Source organism: Canis aureus, chromosome 2, assembly GCF_053574225.1.
Source record: "Canis aureus isolate CA01 chromosome 2, VMU_Caureus_v.1.0, whole genome shotgun sequence".
Lineage (NCBI taxonomy): Eukaryota > Metazoa > Chordata > Mammalia > Carnivora > Canidae > Canis > Canis aureus.
The window spans coordinates 18,871,205-18,891,675 of record NC_135612.1 but is presented as its reverse complement, the minus strand read 5'-3'; the positions used below and the strand labels follow the sequence as shown (position 1 = coordinate 18,891,675).

Below are 20,471 nucleotides of genomic sequence, written 5' to 3'. Positions count from 1 at the left end.
AAGGAAAAGATCTAAGCTGACAAATCCTAAACTATCAAAGCTTACCAAGACACCAGAAGAGCAATAAACTAGACAAGTTTAGCAAAAACCAACTATTTTCTTACATCATGAAATGCACTGCATGAAATAGAACTATAACGATAAATAAGACTAATACCCACCACCACCTTTCTTCTATTAAAGCAAATTCACTATTATTGCTATCTCTACCAGCTATTTTACTGGCCCTTCAACTCTACAGATACTGATTATTAACACTGAAAAAAATTATTCATACCCTTCTGCAGGAGGAAACTTCCACAAATATTAAGAAATGACGTGAGCACTTTTCCCTCAGCCCTCAGTAAAAAGAGAAGAAACAAAATTACTGGTATCCCTAAGAGTAAGTACTTATACATTAGGAATAAAGAAGTTATCTCTGTAAGTGAGAAAAAGTAGCTTGGATTTTTATTCCAATAAAGTGGCAGAAGACAAGAAAGCCTAGATTGATTGATTAAAATTTTATTTATTTATTCATGAGAGACACAGAGAGAGTCAGAGACAGGAGACGCAGGCTCCATGCAAGGAGCCTGATGTGGGACTTGATCCTAGGACCCCGGCCGGGATCACGACCTGAAGCAAAGGCAAACGCTCAACCACTGAACCACTCAGGCATCCCAACCTAGATTTTTTGTATCTGTTTTAGTCTTTATTTTTTTTTATTCTTTAATTTCCTGGAAATCAACATACTTTGTGATCAAGACATAGAAGGCAATTCATCAGTAAGGGTGATAAAAATTTTTTAATTTCAAAGAATATTTGCTGCCCTGGATATTGTTACTACTGTGACACTTATTTCATATTCAAAATTAAATTTTAGTATGATGAGCAATTAGCTTACTTTCTACTTAACTATTTGAAATGGCATCATTGTTATGTTGTTCCCTACTGATTTGTTTGTAAAATTTCTAGTGGGTAATTCTTTATGTAATACTCTCAGAAGCACACATTTCAAGTGCCTCAAATTATTACTGTACTTTAAATTTAAAACAAGAAATCTAAAGAAAGATCACTGAAATAGACAACTTTCTTCCAGAGAGCCCATACCATCAGGAACCAGATTATTAGTGAAGGATCAGCAGAGGTACCAAATCTATCTCCCATAATCATTTGTTTCCCCCACTAACATACATTTCTGTAAGGCAGAGGAGCCCACTAATACCTGGAAATTCTGTCTCTACTGTTTCCTGGTGAATCATAGAATGTTCTTTTATACAGGTAAAACTATCTTAAATGATTTCTGTGGCTTAGTTTTCTACTTTCATCATTGTGACGTTTAATTGAGTGATAATTATTGTAACAGATCAAAATTCCAAAATTTCAATCTTTCACTTTGTCAAGAAACCAGATGATTCAAACTGTACTCAATTAGTTTAAGAGGGAAATATCCAGATTTAACTGTCATAACTTATGTTAAGACACCAGAAATGCTATAGAACATAATACATGAGGATAAATGGGTCTATATGCACATTTTCTCCTTCCAAACTGAAAGACATGACTCTTAAAAAAGGAATTATGCCTCAATTGGGTCGTCATCTTGTACTGAAACATGAAATGCTAAAGTTACAATGGAAAGATGTGCTATTCTATTGTTATTTGTATTTCAGTTTTTGTTTCTGAAACTAGTAGTATAAAGAGAAAAGATATAAGAAAGATACCACTGGTTATAGGTATTTGTAATTATAAGACAGAAAATTTACCATACTTTAAAATACTACTAAAATAAACATTTTATTAATGAAAGTCTGTAACGTGTACATCAAAACAAAAGTGACTGCTGATGCCGAATAAAAAACTTTCAGAGAATGTATACCACATGATTCAATTTTTTAAACTTTATATATATATAAAAGCTGTACTATAAATACAAAGTTAACCTATTAGAGTGCTAACAATACTGTTCATACAAAGAAACTTAACAGTAGTAAAATATGAATACATAAGACACTTATTTTTGGTCCTTTTGGAAAAAAAAGAACTAAGTTGGGTTTTTTTTCTTAACATGGCTCCAAGCACAAAAATAGAATATGAGATGAGAACTGCAACATTCTTAGTGTTTATCCTTGTAATTCTTTAAATGTCACCAGTCATAATAGCAATGAACTCCTCTTGATTTACTGTGGTAAGAAAGAAAATGTAAGTCAGAAATATAAATTTTTTTCACAGAACAATACTAGTATTTTATATTAAGTATCTTCAAATTCTACATTATGCAAAATTGTTAATAAACCAAGACATACTGTTTTGCTTTTACTTCTTTGATAGGAAGTTGATCATGTTTACTAAGTACAGCCTCATGAGTACAAATATGTAACATGTGACAAATATAAATTAATATTCTATAATATTACTGAAAAGACATGATTTAAGTTATAAAGAAGTCCCTCATAATCATAATATGTATATACACTTACAAAAATATTTTTAAAGCTTGACATTTTTAATTTCTTAAATGGTTAAATCTTCTTTATAATCTTTATTCTACTAGTTCATTTAGTAAATCCTTCATAAATAAGCTTAAATCTATCATGCATATATATTTGAATTCTAAAGGAAAATATATTAGATTTAAAAAGTCAAATTGCTTTTTGAACTTTTATACATTTAAAAGCCTACTAAAAAACCAAAAACATAAGTAAAAAAAATTGAAACCAGCTCACCAGACTTCAAAGTATCTAGATACAAATTTAATCTTAATTAGCAAGGTAATATAGCAACTATACTACATGGATATAAATACAGAAATAATTACTCATAAAAGGCAAACTGTTAGTTTACCGAAACCATCAATAAAATTCAGTTGGAACTTACAGTTTATATAGTACAAGATTTAAGAAAGCAACCTAGAAATAGGTAACAATCTTATTAAATATAATTTTTTTTAAAGATTGTATTTATTTATTCATGAGAGACACAAAGAGAGAGGCAGAGACACAGGCAGAGGGAGAAGCAGGCCCCATGCAAGGAGCCCTACATGGGACTTGATCCTGGAATTCCAGGATCATGCTCCGGGCAGAAGGCAGGCGCTAACCCGCTGAGCCACCCAGGGATCCCTAAATATAATTTTTTAAATGTATATATACATATACACACAAATTAATAGAGATGTTCAAAAAAGAATGTTTCTTTTTGGTAAAACAGGTGACTTCATGGGCTCCAAAACTTAACACATACCCTAACAATGCACAATTTATGAATGATCATTTTGATAATGATAACAAGAACAATGTAATGAGGAAAAAAGAAACCTGGGTTCCAGTCAGAGCTCTGAGACAGAACAGTTCTGTGTCTTAATTTCTTCATCTAAAAATACTGAACTACAAGATGATCTTTTATGTTGTTTCTACCTGGTAATAAACAGACACCAGGGTTCCTGTTCTATTGTATCTTGCAATTTAAATGAAGATATTAGGTGATATTATAAAATTATTTTTAGTTTTCTTAGCACAACAATGGCATGATAATTATGAAAGATAATATCCTTATTCTTAGCAGATGCATGCTAAAATGTTGGGAAGGTCAAGTTCATGATATATTTTTCAAATGATCCAGAAAAGAAATCTACTACAGACAAAGCAAATATAGTAAAATGCTAATTATTGAATCTAAGTAGAAGGTAGAAAGGTGTTCATTGTATTAAATTAACATTTTTTTTCTCTGTGTTTGAGAAGATTCATAAGGAAAAGCTAGAAAAAAATTAACCAATAAAAAAACATTGAGATAAATATGTACATCAAGAATGAAAAAAGTATACCGGTTCCAGAAACCACAAAGAAAATCAGTTTCAATAAATTATGTAAGTCATGTTTCATAACTGAAACAGAGAACTATTGCTGTATAACACAAAACATGATCTATTATTAAAAACCACATATCTGTGTTGAAAAACATCATAATGGGAAAAATCATTACTTCTGAGAAAAATTTATGTAAGAATAAATCTTGACTTGGGCTCTAAAATAAAAACAGGATTTGGTTTAACAGGAGGTGGAAAGAAAGCTAGGGTAGGAGAACACCATCAGCAATAGTTAAAAAAAAGAAAATAGTGTGAAAATAAACTTGAAGGAGTTAAGAATGAGATGTCCAGAAGCTGAAAATGAATCAGAATCCAAAGACTCCAATATTAAACATCTATAAGACACTATGACAGAGTAGAACAGAATATATAACCTGTAAACTTTCAATGATCTTACAAATTGTAGTAGTGATCTTTAACTTTGGCACTTAAACACATGTCTCAGTATGTTATGAAAGCTATGGCCCCTTTCTCTCCTACTTTAAAAAAGAAAAAAATAATAAGGGAAAGGAGAGGAACTGAGGGGGAAAAATTAGAGAGGGAGACAAACCATGGGAGACTAACTCGGGGAAATGAACAAAGGATTGTGGAAGGGGGGATGGGCAGGGGGTTGGGGTAACTGGGTGATGGGCACTGAGGAGGGCACTTGATGAGATGAGCATTGGGTGACATACTATATGTTGGCAAATCGAACTTCAATAAACAAATTAATAAGAAAATAAATTAAAAAGTACAAAATATATAAAAGTTTAAACAATCTCATCATTACACACTTTCATTTAAGAACCTGTAACTTAGTAAATCTAGACTGAGGTATCTAGACCAAAACAAGAAATAAAGTATGTTTTTAAGGAAAACAACATAAAGTAACCTCGAATGATTTGACTATAAATTATTTTAATAGCATAACAGAGCCATGATTAAATTATTCAAAATATGGAATACATTTGTTCCTTAAAGACCTAGAACATTTTTCTCTCAATCTGTAAAATTTCAATACTCAAATTTCAAAATTAAGTTTCATGTATCTACCTGAAACCACAAAAGTTAACTTTTCTTATATTTATGTATGAACACTTTAAAGTATTGTAGCAGTTAAACATATTTTAATCTATTCTATAATTTCCACAGCCTAAAAACAGATTACTTAAAACCAAAAAAGTAGAAAGCTGAAAGGAAGAATGTTGCTAAGGAAAGTAAATGAGCTCCTCAGGTACCAGTGAGCCTTTCAGACAATTAAGAAAACCTGTAATGCCTTTGTACATTTAGTTTCATAACCTTCTCTATCAATATTTATATCAAGTTCCTATATTTAATGTAGCACAATGCCTCCCTTTAAATAGGCACCTGATAAAATACTTACTGAATCAAACACTTCATTTTCCTCTACACCGTCTTTTAAAACAAAATTTTCATAAATCAATCATTCCATAGTGTATATCTGTCTTTTAAATAAATATTTTAATAAAGATCTTATTTCTTTGAGAGACAGAGAGCACGAGTGGGGGGAGGGGCAGAGGGTGAAGGAGAAACTGACTCTGCTGAGCAGGAAGCCCAACGTGGGGCTGGATTCCAGGACCCCGGGATCATGACCTGAGCTGAAGGCAGATGCTTAACGGACTGAGCCACCTAGACGTCCCCACTTTGGGTTTTTAAATGCTGCTTTTATTTTTTCAAAAGATTTGGGCAGCCCAGGTGGCTCAGCGGTTTGGCGCCACCCTCAGCCCAGGGCGTGATCCTGGAGACCCCGGATGAAGTCCCAGGTCGGGCTCCCTGCATGGAGCCTGCTTCTCCCTCTGCCTGTGTCTCTGTCTCTCTGTGTGTGTGTCTCTTGTGAATAAATAAATAAAATCTTAAAAAAAAAAAAAAGATTTACTTTTATATATCTTGAGAGTGATAATGGGGAAGGGATTCATTCTTTCTGTATCATTGCCACAGCTCTATTTATATTTTACATTGTATCTTCCTCTCCTTTAACTCCTCATTCACCATATTTATTACTCTATATACACAATCTTTAAAAAATTTCATTGCTTCTAAATACTAAAGTGTGAAAAATTCATGAAGACAGAAGAATTACTAAAGTCTACAAAAAAGACAGTAAATACTATGATCTTTACTAGTTTAACATGTACAAAGAAAACAGGTTATATCTAAACCAAACTGCAGCCAAAAGTATCCAAATTAACAAGTTATTATAAAATGTGACTTGTGCTTTCTCAAAAAATGGGCAGTTTTTCATATAGCTGCAGAGATCCATATAAAGCAGTAGTCCAAAGCCAGACGAAATAGATTATAGCTCTCATTGTTTCTAAATATGAAAATGCCTTTCAAGAATAATTTCCTGGACTTGCCATAAGAGTTATACTTAGTATGCCTTGTTTACGAAGTAGATAATGTCAAATAGCTACTACAAATTCTGAATAAGTATTTTTATCAATTGCAAGAGCATTTACACATATAAATAAAAAATAGCAGTATATGTATTGTATACACTGGCAATACTATTATTCATATGGTCTACAGACAATATTTGATGCATACGCCTAGACTACATGCAATACTTCAGGAGGACCCCACCCCCAGAAACTCACATCTCAGATTGGAAAGTATTAGATTAGTTGAACTTAATATAATAAGAACACCCTCTCCACACACAAAAAAGACAAATCTTAACAATAAAAGACTATGCATTACTGTATTTTATTTGTAATCAATCACTTGCAAAAATGAGAAAAAAATGTTATCTGCCTATTGATCATTTGAATAAGTACAGTAGGATGCCCAAGCAACAGTTGTACAGTCACTTAATGTAAAGCAAGCATTGAAAACCAAAGAAATGTTTTGAAGATGCACTAAAATCTTCAAGCAATGGAGCACAGGTGTGAACTCAGAGATTCAAAAGCAGCAAACAAAGCAGACTAACAAGGGATGCGAGAAATGGGCACATTTTCTAGGCAGTTTCACATCAAATTTGAATTTAAGAGGCAGCTTCCTAATTGTTATTTTCTTCTAATGTCAAATGAGGCTAATAACCAAAATCTAATTTGCATGTGCCTAGTACAGGAAAAGAAAATAACTATCTTTTGACACAGGTAAAAGCCATTACTAAAGATTTATGAACTAGACATACCAAAATTCTCTATGCCACTGAAGATAGTACCCTTACAGAATGGAGTTGCTTTAAAGCTAGTTTAGGGCAACAGCCAACAACTGTGGAAGACACAAAAATTTTTAAAATATTAAGGGAGTGGATACTAAATCCAAATATTAGAGTGACATCTTAAGAAATCATTTAAATGTCCTCAAGTTTTAATCATCTTTGTTTTAAAATATAAATAAATCTATCAATACCATTTAAAGAACTAGTATTACAAAGTATTATAATGCTCAAATAATATTTATGTAACTATGAGAAAGTATAATAATGCACAATTCTAAAGGACAATCTACAAACCTGAACTAATACCTAGTCGCTACTGTCTCACCTCCTTATTAAAGCATGCCAGTATTTCCAAGGTAATATATGTATATGTATATATATATAGTTGATACTGTATCAATATATAACTACTGTAACACATATTCCTGCTCAGGGCTTTAAATCAATAAACATCAGAACCCTTACTATGTTCAAGAAAATGCAGGGGAATATAAACATAAGTTAAGATACAAAAAATGGAAAACAAGCTTCCATTTAAGCACCTTCAAATATCTTCCTTTAATACTTAGAACCACCCTGGAAGGTATCACCATTCTCATTTTAATAAATGGGAAGCCAAGACTTAGGAAACATTGAAAACTTGCACAACCTTACATAGCAACTACATAAGTGGTAGAGATTCAATTCGAATTCAGATCTCTATGATTCCAAAGCCTTAGGGCTTTCACACTATGATTCCATAGAGCTCTTATGGGACTTACAATATACTAGAGAGATACACATACATGTAACTAACAGAAGGCATTGCATAAAAGTGTCAAAATACTTTGTTCTTCTAAATGATTCACAGAGACCACTAGAAAAGGCTTTTGAGAAAAAGATGGGGTTTGAAATGATCCAGAGAGAAAGACGAACATTAATTAGCAGACAGAAATTGGCAATTAGAACATCCGAGGATTAAGGAATGGCATGACGAAAAAATGCACAGTATATACAAGTGTTTTCAGGATAGACTGTATTTGGTCAAAGTCTGTATGTGTGGGAGGTGAAGGTTAAAGGAGAAAAGTGGAAGACCACAGTGGAAAATAAAACCAGATAGTTAGGGCAGAACATATCTTAGAAAGCTTTGAAATTTACTCTGTAGGCACTGAAGAATCATTCAGCATTTGAAGAAGGTAATGACATCATCAAACCTGTTCTTTAGGAAAAGTTATCAATAGATTAAATTAGAGGGTAGAGTCCCACAGGCTTAGAGGGCAATTAGGAAGTTAGAGGAACCACATCTGCCTTCTTCATTGTGTAGCATCAGTTAGCACACAAGGCACGGTATCCAGCAGGCATTCAAGGAAATAATGAATGAGGCTATGATAAAATTCCTACAAAGAAATTAGGGCCTGAACTAGGGCGGCAGCAGTAAATAAAGATACAAAAAAAGATTCAAAACATTTAAAGGGTAGAACCAATAGAACTTACAGATTAGAAGTGTATGTAGGTTAACAAAGAAGGCATTAAAAACTGATAGTTTATTGAGTATCTGAAATTTTGGTGATGCTTCATCCTTGAAGAAAAGTACCTTCTTGGTACTCATATTACTGGAACCACATATTACAAACAGTACAGTTGGTTTTAAATCATTCTGAATTAAATTATGTGAAATGTTTATGCAAAAAGCCCATTACAAGAAGACATTTACACCAAACACAGTCTGCAATGGGTCTTGAAAATCATTTGATTTTAGAAAAATTTACTATATGCATATATCAGGAATAATACCTGGAATATATGTTTTACCCAAAACTTACTTTCTCCATCACCATCTTTATCAAATTCTTCTATCATAGCCCGAAGTTCTTCATCACTCATGTTTTCACCCAATTCTCTGGCAACACGTCGCAAATTCCTCAAGCTTATTTTACCTGAATCATCATCATCAAACAGTTTAAATGCCTTTAATATTTCTTCATGTGGATCTCTTTCCAATATCCAGTCTGTCACTACAGTTAAAAAAATTGTTTTTAATTTAAAAACACTTTGTAATCACAAATGCATTCATCTGTTAAATCAACTAAGTATTAGATGAAAAGTTATGAATCTTTCAACATTTAGTTTGATAATAAACTGCCAAATCAGAGCCCAAGAAACCAAAAAGATAAACGTGAAATTACAAATATGAAATCCATATTTTAAAATTTAATCTTTACATTATCAACAATTCATCCTATTACAAGAGTAAGCAAAACTAACTCACATAAAGGCAAAATAAAACGGATTATATACCATATTTATTTAAGGTCTACTATTATCAAGAATTGTACTAGGCTCCACTGACAGCAAGCACAAAAGTCTAGGAGTTTGTTACTTAGTCGTAGAGATGATATGCCAACAAAACAATTAAGACTCGTTAGATAAGAAAAGTTGGATGGCTGAACTTAATAGTAACATTACTGTTCTCAAATTAAATTCAATTTAAAGGAAAAAAATCATGACAAATTAATAAAATGCACTGCCAAATTGATAAAGACACAATGTCAGATGAAAATTCCGCTGATATCTTCATGATTTAAGGAACTTCCTGGTTTTCCAAAACACAAAAACTAGTTTTCAAAAGGACCATGATTACAGTAATAAAGTCCCTCCACTGAAAAAAGAAAAAGAAAAGGTCTGGAAAGATATCCCAAAAGCTATGCCCATTTTGTTCAGCAAGATAACTCTCAGACAACTAAAAGTGAGAAATATCAGATCTCAATAGTAATAATGTATTTTGGTAGGCTAAGTGTAATAATATCTAATAATATAGTAAGCTTAAACAATATTTTCAGTCTTTAATCAATAGCCACAATAAAAAAATTTTTTTTCACAATAACAAAAATTAAAAAATTTGTGGTAGAAAATTTTTTAAGTTACTAGATCAAATTCTGAAAATATCTAAGTAAACATCTCTGAAGCAATTCCACATGCTAGTTGACTACTACAACAAAAATTATTTATGACTTTCACTGTGCCATTAAAAATAATTCAGTCTTGGTGAGGTTTATAGAATCATTAAAAACTTGCACCAGTGTTTGTAGATGGAAAGTACTGGAATGTTTAATGCACCCAAAAGGAAGAATACAATTCAAGCCCACAAAAAATTATTATTGTTTTGCTGCAGTGTCATCATATTTGGTTGAGTAAGCTTTATTTTTTGTTTATTTTTTTTAGATTTTATTTATTTATTCATGAGAGAGAGAGAGAGAGAGAGAGGCAGAGACACAGGCAGAGGGAGAAGTAGGCTCCATGCAGGGACCCTGACGTGAGACTCGATCCCGAGTCTCCAGGATCAGGCCCTGGGCTGAAGGCGGCGCTAAACCACTGAGCCACCAAAGCTGCCCCTTGAGTAAGCTTTAGAATAAGCACCTATTTGAGCTAATGTTAAATCGTCTACATATATATATTTAGTAGTTTTCTATTATCCATTAATTGTACCCAAAAAGTCTTTCAAGTAACTAATTGAAGTATATTACTATAAGTATGCAAATCACCAAAGCTCATAAATATTCAATCAAAAAGGAGTTGGCATATATACAGCCATAACACCAAAATAAAATACCATGCTTAACTCTATGGCTCATACTCAACTTATTTTGAATTTAGTCCCAACAAAAAAGCAGGACAAGGAAAAAAAAAGTGTTAAGAAATTTTCTTCACCAATTAAATAATTTACATGACAGGTGAACCAAAAAAGCAGCTTGCTGAAAGTATTAATGTACTTAAAGAAGCAACAGGGTGATGTGGGGAACAGATGGGGCTCCAAGATGTATAAATTCTTATCCCACTAGTGCTTTAATTGTGTTAGTTACTTCAGACTTATGTGTATATATAATCTTTTATCAATACTTTGCCTTAGAATACAACTTTTCTTGGGAATTATAAATACCCATCATTCTGGACAGCTAAAACATTGTAAATTTATGGTGACTCTCTTCCATGCTTTCATGCTCTACTCCTATTCCACAAAGTAGAATTTAATTACAAGAAATACACTTTTTTTCCCCAATGAAAATAAATCACTAGCATACAGTTAAGGTGTGTTCAACCTAATTCACAAATCTCTGTCCTTGTAATTCTGTTTTTAAAAAAACTTATTACCAGAATTATACTTCCTCAAAATAGTAGGACCTACACATTACAAAAATTACTTAAAAACATAGCACATTAAAAGTTTATCAAAAATCATTAAAAGTACTGCTAGAAATATAGCTTCAGGTGTATTTCTCACTGCCTTTTAGTTTTTTTTTTTTTAAAGATTTTATTTATTTATTCATGAGAGACAGAGAGAGAGAGGCAGAGACACAGGCAGAGGGAGAAGCAGGCTCCATGCAAGGAGCCCAACGTGGGACTCAATCCTGGGACTCCAGGATCACACCCTGGGCTAAAGGCAGGCACTAAACTGCTGAGCCACCCAGGGATCCCCGCCTTTTAGAGGTTTCTATCCTAAAATACAAGTTACTTTAAACTTAACTTTTTTTTAAAATAAAGTATCTTTAAAAACAAAAAGATTTATTCATTTATTCCTGAGAGACACACAGAGAGAGGCAGAGACACAGGTAGAGGGAGAAGCAGGCTCTATGCAGGGAGCCCGATGTGGTACTCAATCCCAAGACCCCGTGATCACACCCTGGCCGAAGGCAGATGATGCTCAACCCCTGAGCCACCCAGGCATCCCTAAACTCAACATTTTGGAACCCAAACTCCTCCTACTATCACCAAGATAGTGTTTGATGCCCCACCTCCAAAAAAGATAACAGCACATTTAACAGATAGTCTCCCATATTTGAAGTCTGAACATTTTGAATCCCATAAACCTAATCAATGATTAATTACCAGAATACTGAGGATACTACCTTTTTTACTCTTAAATGTGTGTCTTTTCATTCTCACCACCCTCAGCATAAAAAGTCTATTATTTTCCTGTCTGCAGTCTCACTCCCCTGAAACCCATCTTTAATACCCTCAACAGTTACCTTTCTAAAATATATCATCTTCTCTTCCTCAGAAACTTAAAATGATCATCTGCTGACTAAAGTCCATGCTTGGGACGCCTGGGTGGCTCAGCGGCTGAGCATATGCTTTTGGCCCAGGGCATGATCCTGGAGTCCTGGATCGAGTCCCGCATCGGGCTCTGTGCATGGAGCCTGCTTCTCCCTCTGCCTGGGTCTCTGCCTCTCTCTCTGTGTGTCTCTCATGAATAAATAAATCTTTAAAGAAAATAAAGTCCAAGCTCTACATCTGATGCAAGACTTTACCTATTTGACCCAATCCTATCTTTCCATTTCCCTAACTTCGACAGTAAGAACTACCTGAAGTTTCTCAAACATACTATATACTTTTACTATACTGCTCTTTGTTGCTGTTTTCTTTGCCTGCAGTGTCTTTCTGTACTTGCTCCCACAATCTCAAGATAAAATGCTAGTCACATTCCCAAAGGCCCAAATTAAAAATCCCCTCTGCAAAGTCTTCTTCAATTGCTCGAGACCAGGAAATGACAATTCTTTTTTTGTTAAAGGCCAGATAGTAAATATTTTAGGTTTTGTGGAGAGTATAAGGTCTTTGACTCAACTACCTTATCTGCCAAGACAGCACAAAAGCAGTATAAAAGACGAGGTACTGTGGAAGTAATAGCTGAATTTGGCCTAAGGGGTGTAGTTTGCCAACTCCTTCTCTAAACAAAATTATAATTTACCACAGAACATTATAGTTTGTTATTACCTACATTCAAATAGTAAGCTCCTTGAAAGAACCTTAGTAACTTTTAATTCCTCTCCCTCAACCCATTGAAGTATCTAATACCAAAAACTTCAGCAAATGTTTGTTAAATAAGCAAAGCAAAAACAATAATAAATATTCTTTTCTAAATAGGCAATGGAATGATTAGTTTGTGCCCAAAAAAAGAGGGAGTACAAATATCTAACTTATCTTGGTCTTATTTTGAAGGAGCAATTCCTAAAACGCCTTTGTTACTCACTAACCTCAAGCTGTCTAGATTCTTAAGTTACATTAAATATATTTTAATATTTTTTTCTAACAGTGGAAAAATTCTGGTTTAATATTAGACTTCCTCCAGAAATAGCTGTGGAACAGTATCCTTCAATAGTAATAGATAATACATAAAATTATGTATTAACCAGAATCAAATGTTCTGGTTCAGAGTTACTTATTCCAAAGTATAAAATAGACACTCATTTGTGGTCAGTTATCATTGAAAAGTAATTAACAAATGGAGAAAATATACAGTTCTTGGCTGTTTGATTTCTAAACAGTAATAAATTTTTATTTGACTACTGGTATTTTCAATAGGTAGCCTTTAAGATAGCTAAAGTATGTGCTAAGTTGGTCAAAAGTTCTATCTTTCAAAGTCAGAGCAGATGTTTAGCCATGGTCATTTATTCTGGAAAGAACCCAGTATCAGCGGCTCCAATAATAACATAGAAAAATGAAGGGTAAGGAAAGGGTGAAGATGGCATGGGACTCTGACTTCAACTGCTAATAAAATCACATTTTAAAACTGTATTTACTTAAGATGTTATAATATGTTGCATAAAATCATTAATGACGATGATACAATGCCTAAAATAGCCTGCAACTATGAAAAAAATGTAATCAGAAAAACATGAATACAAGACTTTTTATGTTCAAGTGGATACATACACAATTATTTCCGGGTACTAAAGCAAAGTGAAACAAAGACAATTTTTTAAAGTAATAATAACAAATACTAAATAGTACTTACTATTATAGCTAGGACCCCTTCTAATAAACATTTGACATATTTTATGTATTAACTTATTTATTCCTCCCAAAAATCACAAGATACTACAACTATCCCACTATATATAGCTGCAAATGAGTCAGAGACAAGAAAAATGACCAAGTCATACAAAAACCAATATCTGAACCCAGGCAATTTGGTTCTAAAATGTCCATGATAAACCACTACATTGTATCAAATGTGCCTGAACTGTAGCTCTTTCCTAATAGTATCATTGCCACTATATCCTAATACCTGTTTCTATAAATTAACAATCTAAGTTGGAACTTGGACTAAGATCACTAACTGTAGAAAAACTTCAATAATGAAAGACTAAAAGAATAAAGATGGTTCCCTCCCCCTTCTCAAGTAAATAAGTCTACAGATTAGGAAAAACAACAACAATAACAACAATATGCTCCCCAAGAGATGAGCTGCCTTTCTAAACAGTTATTTCTTAATTTATAAAGTGGGGATATTCTGTGTTGTTCTTCCTTTCTCTTTTAGGTTTATCCTTTAATTTTCCTCTTCCTCACCTTGGTTTTGAGTTTTCAAATTAAAAAAATAAAACCAATGATTTAATGATATGAATCTATCTTTTCCAAACTCCCATTTGTTTTTGCTTTCTGTACTGCTTCATGCAGTACAATATTCATGCTGAATATTTACACAAAAGGTTTGTAACTGGATTTGTTTCTAAATTTTTAAAATATCTTAAAATAACTATATGCTTATATCATGACCCATATTAAGTATTACTGCTTTAGAAAATTAAACTCTGAATAGATGCACATTCTATGTATAATATTCTATGCAATATATTTAAATCATAATAACAAAGGCCTTGCCTTCCAGAATCTTCTATTCTAAAAAAGCTTGATATATGCTATAACTAATTCACTAAAATCAACTATATAAAAATTCAATCATATTAAGCTCATGACACATTATGCTTAGTTGGTTATTCTAAAATGTTTTCTCCTGCTTGAGTTTGCCAAATGCCTTTATTACAATCCTCTCCCCATTCTCAACTTTAAACAGATGACTTTATTCACTGAGATCAAGTCATACAGAATATGCAGCCCCTTATAAGCTTTGTCAACCTGAAGGCATGCACTTCATCTTCAGCCAAAGATACCAAATGCTATAGGTTTTCTCTTCTCCCACTCTGCCAACAAAAATCACACACCAGAATGGTCTTAGGAAATATTTTCCAAACAAAAGGATACCAAATTTTCTGTTTTAGTCTAAGAAAATAATTTTTTGATCACCTTTTTAGTTTTATCACATGATATAAACTTAGGAAGACATCATTCCACAAAAAGCTACATAATAGTTCCTTAATTAGAATCTTCAGAACAAAAGACAAAATGATAAATCCCATAGTGAAGCTGTAAATCTTATTTTTTTCTTTGAAAATAAGTAAGAAGAGTGCCCCCAAATCCCTATAATAATATCTACATTATACAGCAATGTTCAATAACAAAATTCCATAACCCAGAGAATTAAAAAAAAACTAATATTAACCAGATAATTTCCTAACAAGTGCTAATTACAAAGACTATTAAAATACACACCAACTTCATTAAAATCTTCAAAGGTGATTTTCCCTGTGGCTTCTCTGTCATAATCTTTAAGAATCTTCAGTACATCAGCTTTTTTTACATCAAACCCCAAGGCTCTCATTGCCACCTTTTGGATTAAAAGGGAAAAGCAAATTATAAAGCACTCTTTCAAAAGAAGTGACTTCCAATTCTTAAATAAGTTTTTACAACTTAAGAGATGTCAGCACATTAATAAAACATTTAAATCTTTTGCAAGTTTTATGTCTCTTAAAAAATCAAAGTGATAGCTTTTCTCCACTACTGAAATAGCAACTTTTTCATTTACATATCCTTTTTTATATGACAAACCAATCAAATGTTTATAAAATACACCATACAAGACTGACTTACTGTACAAATCATTTTAACAAATTATTTGTTCTCAAATGATTACCAAAATGAAAAAAAGTATAGCATAAATATTAAAAATGTATACAACAGAAGAGATAAAAAAATTAAAGTAAGAGTTATCATGAGACTCTACATGATTAGTTATTAAGTAAATAGTCCAGGCCCTGAGTTTAAAGAAAGAAAAGATCTTGTTACTATTAACAAAAAGGAGAGACAGGATACTGATTAAAGAAATCTTACTCGGAAAGGTTCCATTTGTTCCCTGATATATGGATGAAATAAAGTAGAAGAGCACTGAGAAAAGGATGACTGGCATTAAAACAGATACCATAATATATAGGCTTAAGGACAGTGAACAGAGCAGCTTACCATACCTGAACCGGAAGAGCTCAGGTGGAAACAAGTCCTTAGCAATGAGAAAAGTAGGTAGTAGTAAAAGTGTGGGGAGTATTCAATAAAAATCAAAGGAATCTGAACTTTATGCAGTGTACAATGAGGAGCCACTAAAGGTTTACGAACAATGAATAATAGGAGGAAAGAGTCTTAGAAAGGTGAATCTAATGGTAGTATACAGAGCGAACCAGAAATGGAGAAAACATTTAAGAAGATCCAGGTATGAAGTAAGATCCCAAACCAAGATAATAACAATGGTAACAAATGGAAGAGACAGGGCAGCCCGGGTGTCTCAGCAGTTTAGCACCATCTTCAGCCCAGGGCGTGATCCTGAGAACCTGGGATCGAGTCTCAGTCGGGCTCCCTGCATGGAGCCTGCTTCTCTCCCTGTGCCTGTCTCTCTCTCTCTGTGTCTCTCATGAAAAAATAAATAAAATTAAAAAAAAAAAAAAAATGGAGCTACCAAAATGTCGCCTTTCTCATTCTGAGTGTGAGATCTGTACTACCCTAAACTTTAATTTTCCCTCACATCTTTATAAATAATTCTAGGCCCTAAAGTTGACATTTTCCCCCATTAGCACTGCGTTGACATCAGACATCACTTATATTGTTTGCACTAGAGAAAGTATGTACAGAATGTATTACTAACGTGTTCCAATTAAAAGAACACTCTCATAATGTGAAAAAAGAATGAGTCATACACAAATGAAAAAAAAAAACCCAGCAGTGGCAAAAATACAGTAAGAACTGTTTAAAACCTATAGTTTGAAATCTTTTTATTACATGAGTGAAAATAAGGCCCTACCATAGTAATATACTTTTATATTTAAAATACTATTCGCTTCACAGTGTGAAAAGGAAAGTCTAAAAAGATGCTAGTATTTAATTTTATTATAGCACTTAACTGTGAACATCTCAAATGGTTTCATATTTCCACAACCAGTTTAGTTAAAATACTTTAGATGGGTTATTTTAGCCAACTATAGAAAATGCAAACGATTTTAACAGAAAAATATACATTTTAAAGTACATTATTACCTTTAGTTCATGATAATCTATTGCTTCATCTTTGTCTGTGTCAAATAGTTCAAAAGCATCTTTAATTTCTTGTTTCTGTTCTTCAGAGAGTTCTCTTCTTTTTTTTCTCTTTGTTTTGTCTACTACAAGCTCATTTCTATGAAATGAGAAGAAAAGTCTATTCAGTCTACTTTAATTCTATTCTCCTACACATCTAGATAATTAAAATTTCAAAACGCGACAAAGAAATTAAACAAGGAATAATTTTTTTAATTTCTAAAAAGGAATTATTTGAGAGAAAAATGAAATTTTTCTTCCCATGAGTCAAAGCCTTGCTCAATCCATAGTCTAAGCTGCTATAAATCTGCACTTTCCAAAACTGAAAAGTGTTACGTGTTATTATAAGAAAAAAAGGACCTAACTTTCTTTCCTTCTGGCTTTGTATTTATTCTGATATTAATGTGGAAGAAATAACTGTGAATAAAAAAATTATTCATCACAGAAATCGCAACAAAACTAAAGCACTCCTACTTATTAACATTACTCTACAACATAGTATTAAACTAATCAAAGGAAAATTCATAATTGAGGATCATTGCATATTTGGCTTACTTTTGAGAGCATTTATAAGTTATCAAAATTACTACCAAAAAAAGCGTATCACTTAACAATTAACTTACAAAGTTTGTGGCATTGTGGGTTCAAAGTGATTTACAGTACACATTGCTAAGTTTGGGGCTTTATTTATAATTTCTTCCATTGATATTAACAAATCAACCGAAATACTGAAGTCTAAATATACCATGAAAATTAAAAGCCAAAACAAGAATGTTTGTGCTAATTTTCTATATTTTTTAAATTTCTTAAAAGGAATTATTTGAGAGAAAAATGAAATTTTTCTTCCATGAGTCAAAGCCTTGCTCACCCCATAGTGAAGAGTCCATGGTTTTCTAAATTTCACTTGTAAATTTAGATATAGCTTCTCCTAAATCCTGGAAATTTCTTGAAAGTAGATTTTATTTAAAAAGGCAGAAATGGGGATCCCTGGGTGGCCCAGCGGTTGAGCACCTGCCTTCAGTCCAGGGCGTGACCCTGGGGTCCCGGGATCGAGTCCCTGCACCGGGCTCCCTGCATTGGAGCTTGCTTCTCCATCTGCCTGTGTCTCTGCCTCTCTAACTCTCAAGAATAAATAAATGTTAAAAAAAAGGAAAAAAAAAAAAAAGCCAGGTATGTCTTAAGAGATACTCATCTTAGTGTTCCAAAATTTCGAATGGTGCCGCAACATCCATACAAGAAGTTTGAAACCAATTTCCTAACACTTTGAAATGTAAAGCCTAGTTGATTTTATTTAATAAAAACACCTTACCTATTTGCCTGTGTTTTGCTTTCTAAAAACCTACCACAAAACCGTCAAGAGACAGACGATCAGAAGATGACCAGGAGACCTATAGTAATAAACAGAGCGGGGGGACAACCTTTCACAAGACACCTGACTTCGCGCGAACAGGGACCCCCGTCCCCGCGGTCACCTTCTCTGGACGGCCAGGTCAACAGCAGGACCCGCCACGGGGTCGAGGCAGGGCTGCCACCATCATCTCCCAACCCAAAGCCGCACCTGTTCAGAAAGGCGTAACCACCTTTTTTTTTTTTTTTTTTTTTTTTTTTTAAGGTGCAACGTGTAAAAACATCTAGGTGCTGCTGCTGCTGCTGGGGGCAACGAACGGGGTTAGAGATTGGAAGTCAATGAAAGGTAAACAAAACTAAAAAAAAATTTTTTTTTGAGAAATCAATTAAAGTCATTTATATGGGTCGCCCGTTATATCTTAAAGCAGGGCCCCAGGATAAGAGCAAGGAAGAGTTTAAAGCTCTTTCCAAAATTTATAGCTCGGTCTGACGGCTGCAGGGGCTGCAGGGGCTGCAGGGGCTGCAGGGGCTGCAGGGGCTGCAGGGGCTGCAGGGGCTGCAGGGGCTGCAGGGGCTGCAGGGGCTGCAGGGGCTGCAGGGGCTGCAGGGGCTGCAGGGGCCGGAGACCCGGAGGGCGGAGCTGAACCCAGGGAGGCTCCCCGGCCTGACTTCGCGGAGAAACACCGCGAGAAGAAGCATCGCGATATTTCACTCCCTCGCAACTAGAAACCCATCTCCTCGGTGGTGCAAAGCCCGACGCGCTGATACAGACGCTAACTACCTCGGCACAAATGCACGGGACTCCTCACCTGCGGAGCACCAGGGCCCCCAGGGTGAGGAATCCGAGCCAGGAAGGCTGGCCGAGGCTCCTCGCCCTCATCCCAAAATGCATCCCCTTCCAGCTCGCCTCGGCCCAGCTACCTCCCTTCTACACACGCCAGCCCTGGGGCCCGCTGCGAGGTGTGGAGGGCATTGCGGCCTCCTCATTACCGACCTCAGAGCTAAACTCATTTTCTCTTCGGACAGAGACGTTCCCCTCGAGAACGACTTTAACGCCCTGCCCAAGGCAGCACGACTTCCACAAGCCGTTCAACAGACACCAACGACCTCAGCGGCCTCAAGGACCTCCCACAAGGTAGACGCTTCGGAGTCGGATTGGTTGACGTTGCTAACAGCCCGCCCATTGAGGCGGAAGCGTCCCTGGTCCTCTGCTCTCATTGGGCGTGCTTCGCGTCAATCAAAGAAGCCGCTCGTCCCTCTTCTTCTGCCCCTCCTCCCCGCCCTTTAGATTGGCTTGTTGAGGTTTCCCGGAATCCTTTGCGGAGCGAGGGTCCAGGTGTCTGCGTGGTAGTTTGGGCGGTAGGTGGCTGCGCCTTGCCTCCCGCTGGGTGACCGCCGACGAGTTGGACGGCTCCGGGGGGAGAAGGGAGGGAGGGAGGAGAGGCGCGCCGCGGGGCCAGCCTCCTTAGCCGAAGGGAGGGAGCGGCTGGGGAATGAGGCCTGCCGAATTTGACTGCGCTGTGTTCTAAAACCTTGGGTGGCCTGAGTCCATGGGGAGTTTGTTTAAAACGCAGATTTAAACGTCCCGTCCTCCCAATTCTGATTTTAGTAGGTATGAATTTGCATTTTTTTCCCCTTACAATCCCACGTGCTTTTAAGGCAGGTGCTGTCGCTTATAGATTGTATATCTAATGGGTTGGATTATTAGGCTACTTACGGTAAAGCGGCACTTGACGGTACCTTAGCTCCCTTCTCCCTCCCTGAAGGGATCTGTTCTCTTGCATCCTTTGTTTTACAGGGTTGGAAGCTGCTTATACACGTTATGTTATCTTAAGCTCCAAACTAAGTTCTTGAAGCTCACCTGGGTAATTTGTTTACTTGTTCATCACTCCTACTAGGCTTTCTTCAAGTGCA

The 20,471-nt window shown here is 35.0% G+C and overlaps 2 protein-coding genes and 1 long non-coding RNA gene across 4 annotated transcripts in view; 2 read left to right on the top strand and 1 right to left on the bottom strand.

Moving 5' to 3' along the window:
* The window catches only part of LOC144294058 (uncharacterized), a 54,843-nt gene extending 35,940 nt beyond the window's left edge, over positions 1-18,903 (top strand). The window contains exon 4 of the long non-coding RNA XR_013361455.1: positions 18,823-18,903. This is a non-coding gene — a long non-coding RNA (uncharacterized LOC144294058). The remainder of the gene's footprint in view (positions 1-18,822) is intronic.
* CETN3 (centrin 3) lies at positions 486-19,709 on the bottom strand. 2 transcript variants are annotated; one of them, XM_077865347.1, is made up of 6 exons: positions 19,552-19,709; positions 17,175-17,310; positions 15,366-15,480; positions 8,804-8,995; positions 6,972-7,051; positions 486-2,159 (listed from the first exon to the last, which is right to left on the bottom strand). In XM_077865347.1, the coding sequence occupies exons 1-5, from the start codon at positions 19,566-19,568 to the stop codon at positions 6,981-6,983; spliced, it is 531 nt and encodes a 176-aa protein (XP_077721473.1). In that variant the 5' UTR covers positions 19,569-19,709; the 3' UTR covers positions 486-2,159; positions 6,972-6,980. The 2 variants fall into 2 exon arrangements, with proteins under 2 accessions (XP_077721473.1, XP_077721476.1); XM_077865350.1 differs by lacking the exon at positions 6,972-7,051.
* POLR3G (RNA polymerase III subunit G) overlaps positions 19,566-20,471 on the top strand; it is a 104,150-nt gene continuing 103,244 nt past the window's right edge. Inside the window, exon 1 of the mRNA XM_077865306.1 lies at positions 19,566-19,692. The gene's annotated coding sequence lies outside the window, so the exon portion shown is untranslated. The remainder of the gene's footprint in view (positions 19,693-20,471) is intronic.

Excerpts from the sequence above, each read along its gene's own strand:
- CETN3 (XM_077865347.1), bottom strand. Across the intron at positions 15,481-17,174 it reads TAGATTATCATGAACTAAAG|GTGGCAATGAGAGCCTTGGG; the intron begins GTAATAATGTAC and ends TTAATCCAAAAG. Across the intron at positions 8,996-15,365 it reads TGAAGATTTTAATGAAGTTG|TGACAGACTGGATATTGGAA; the intron begins GTGTGTATTTTA and ends TTTTAACTGTAG.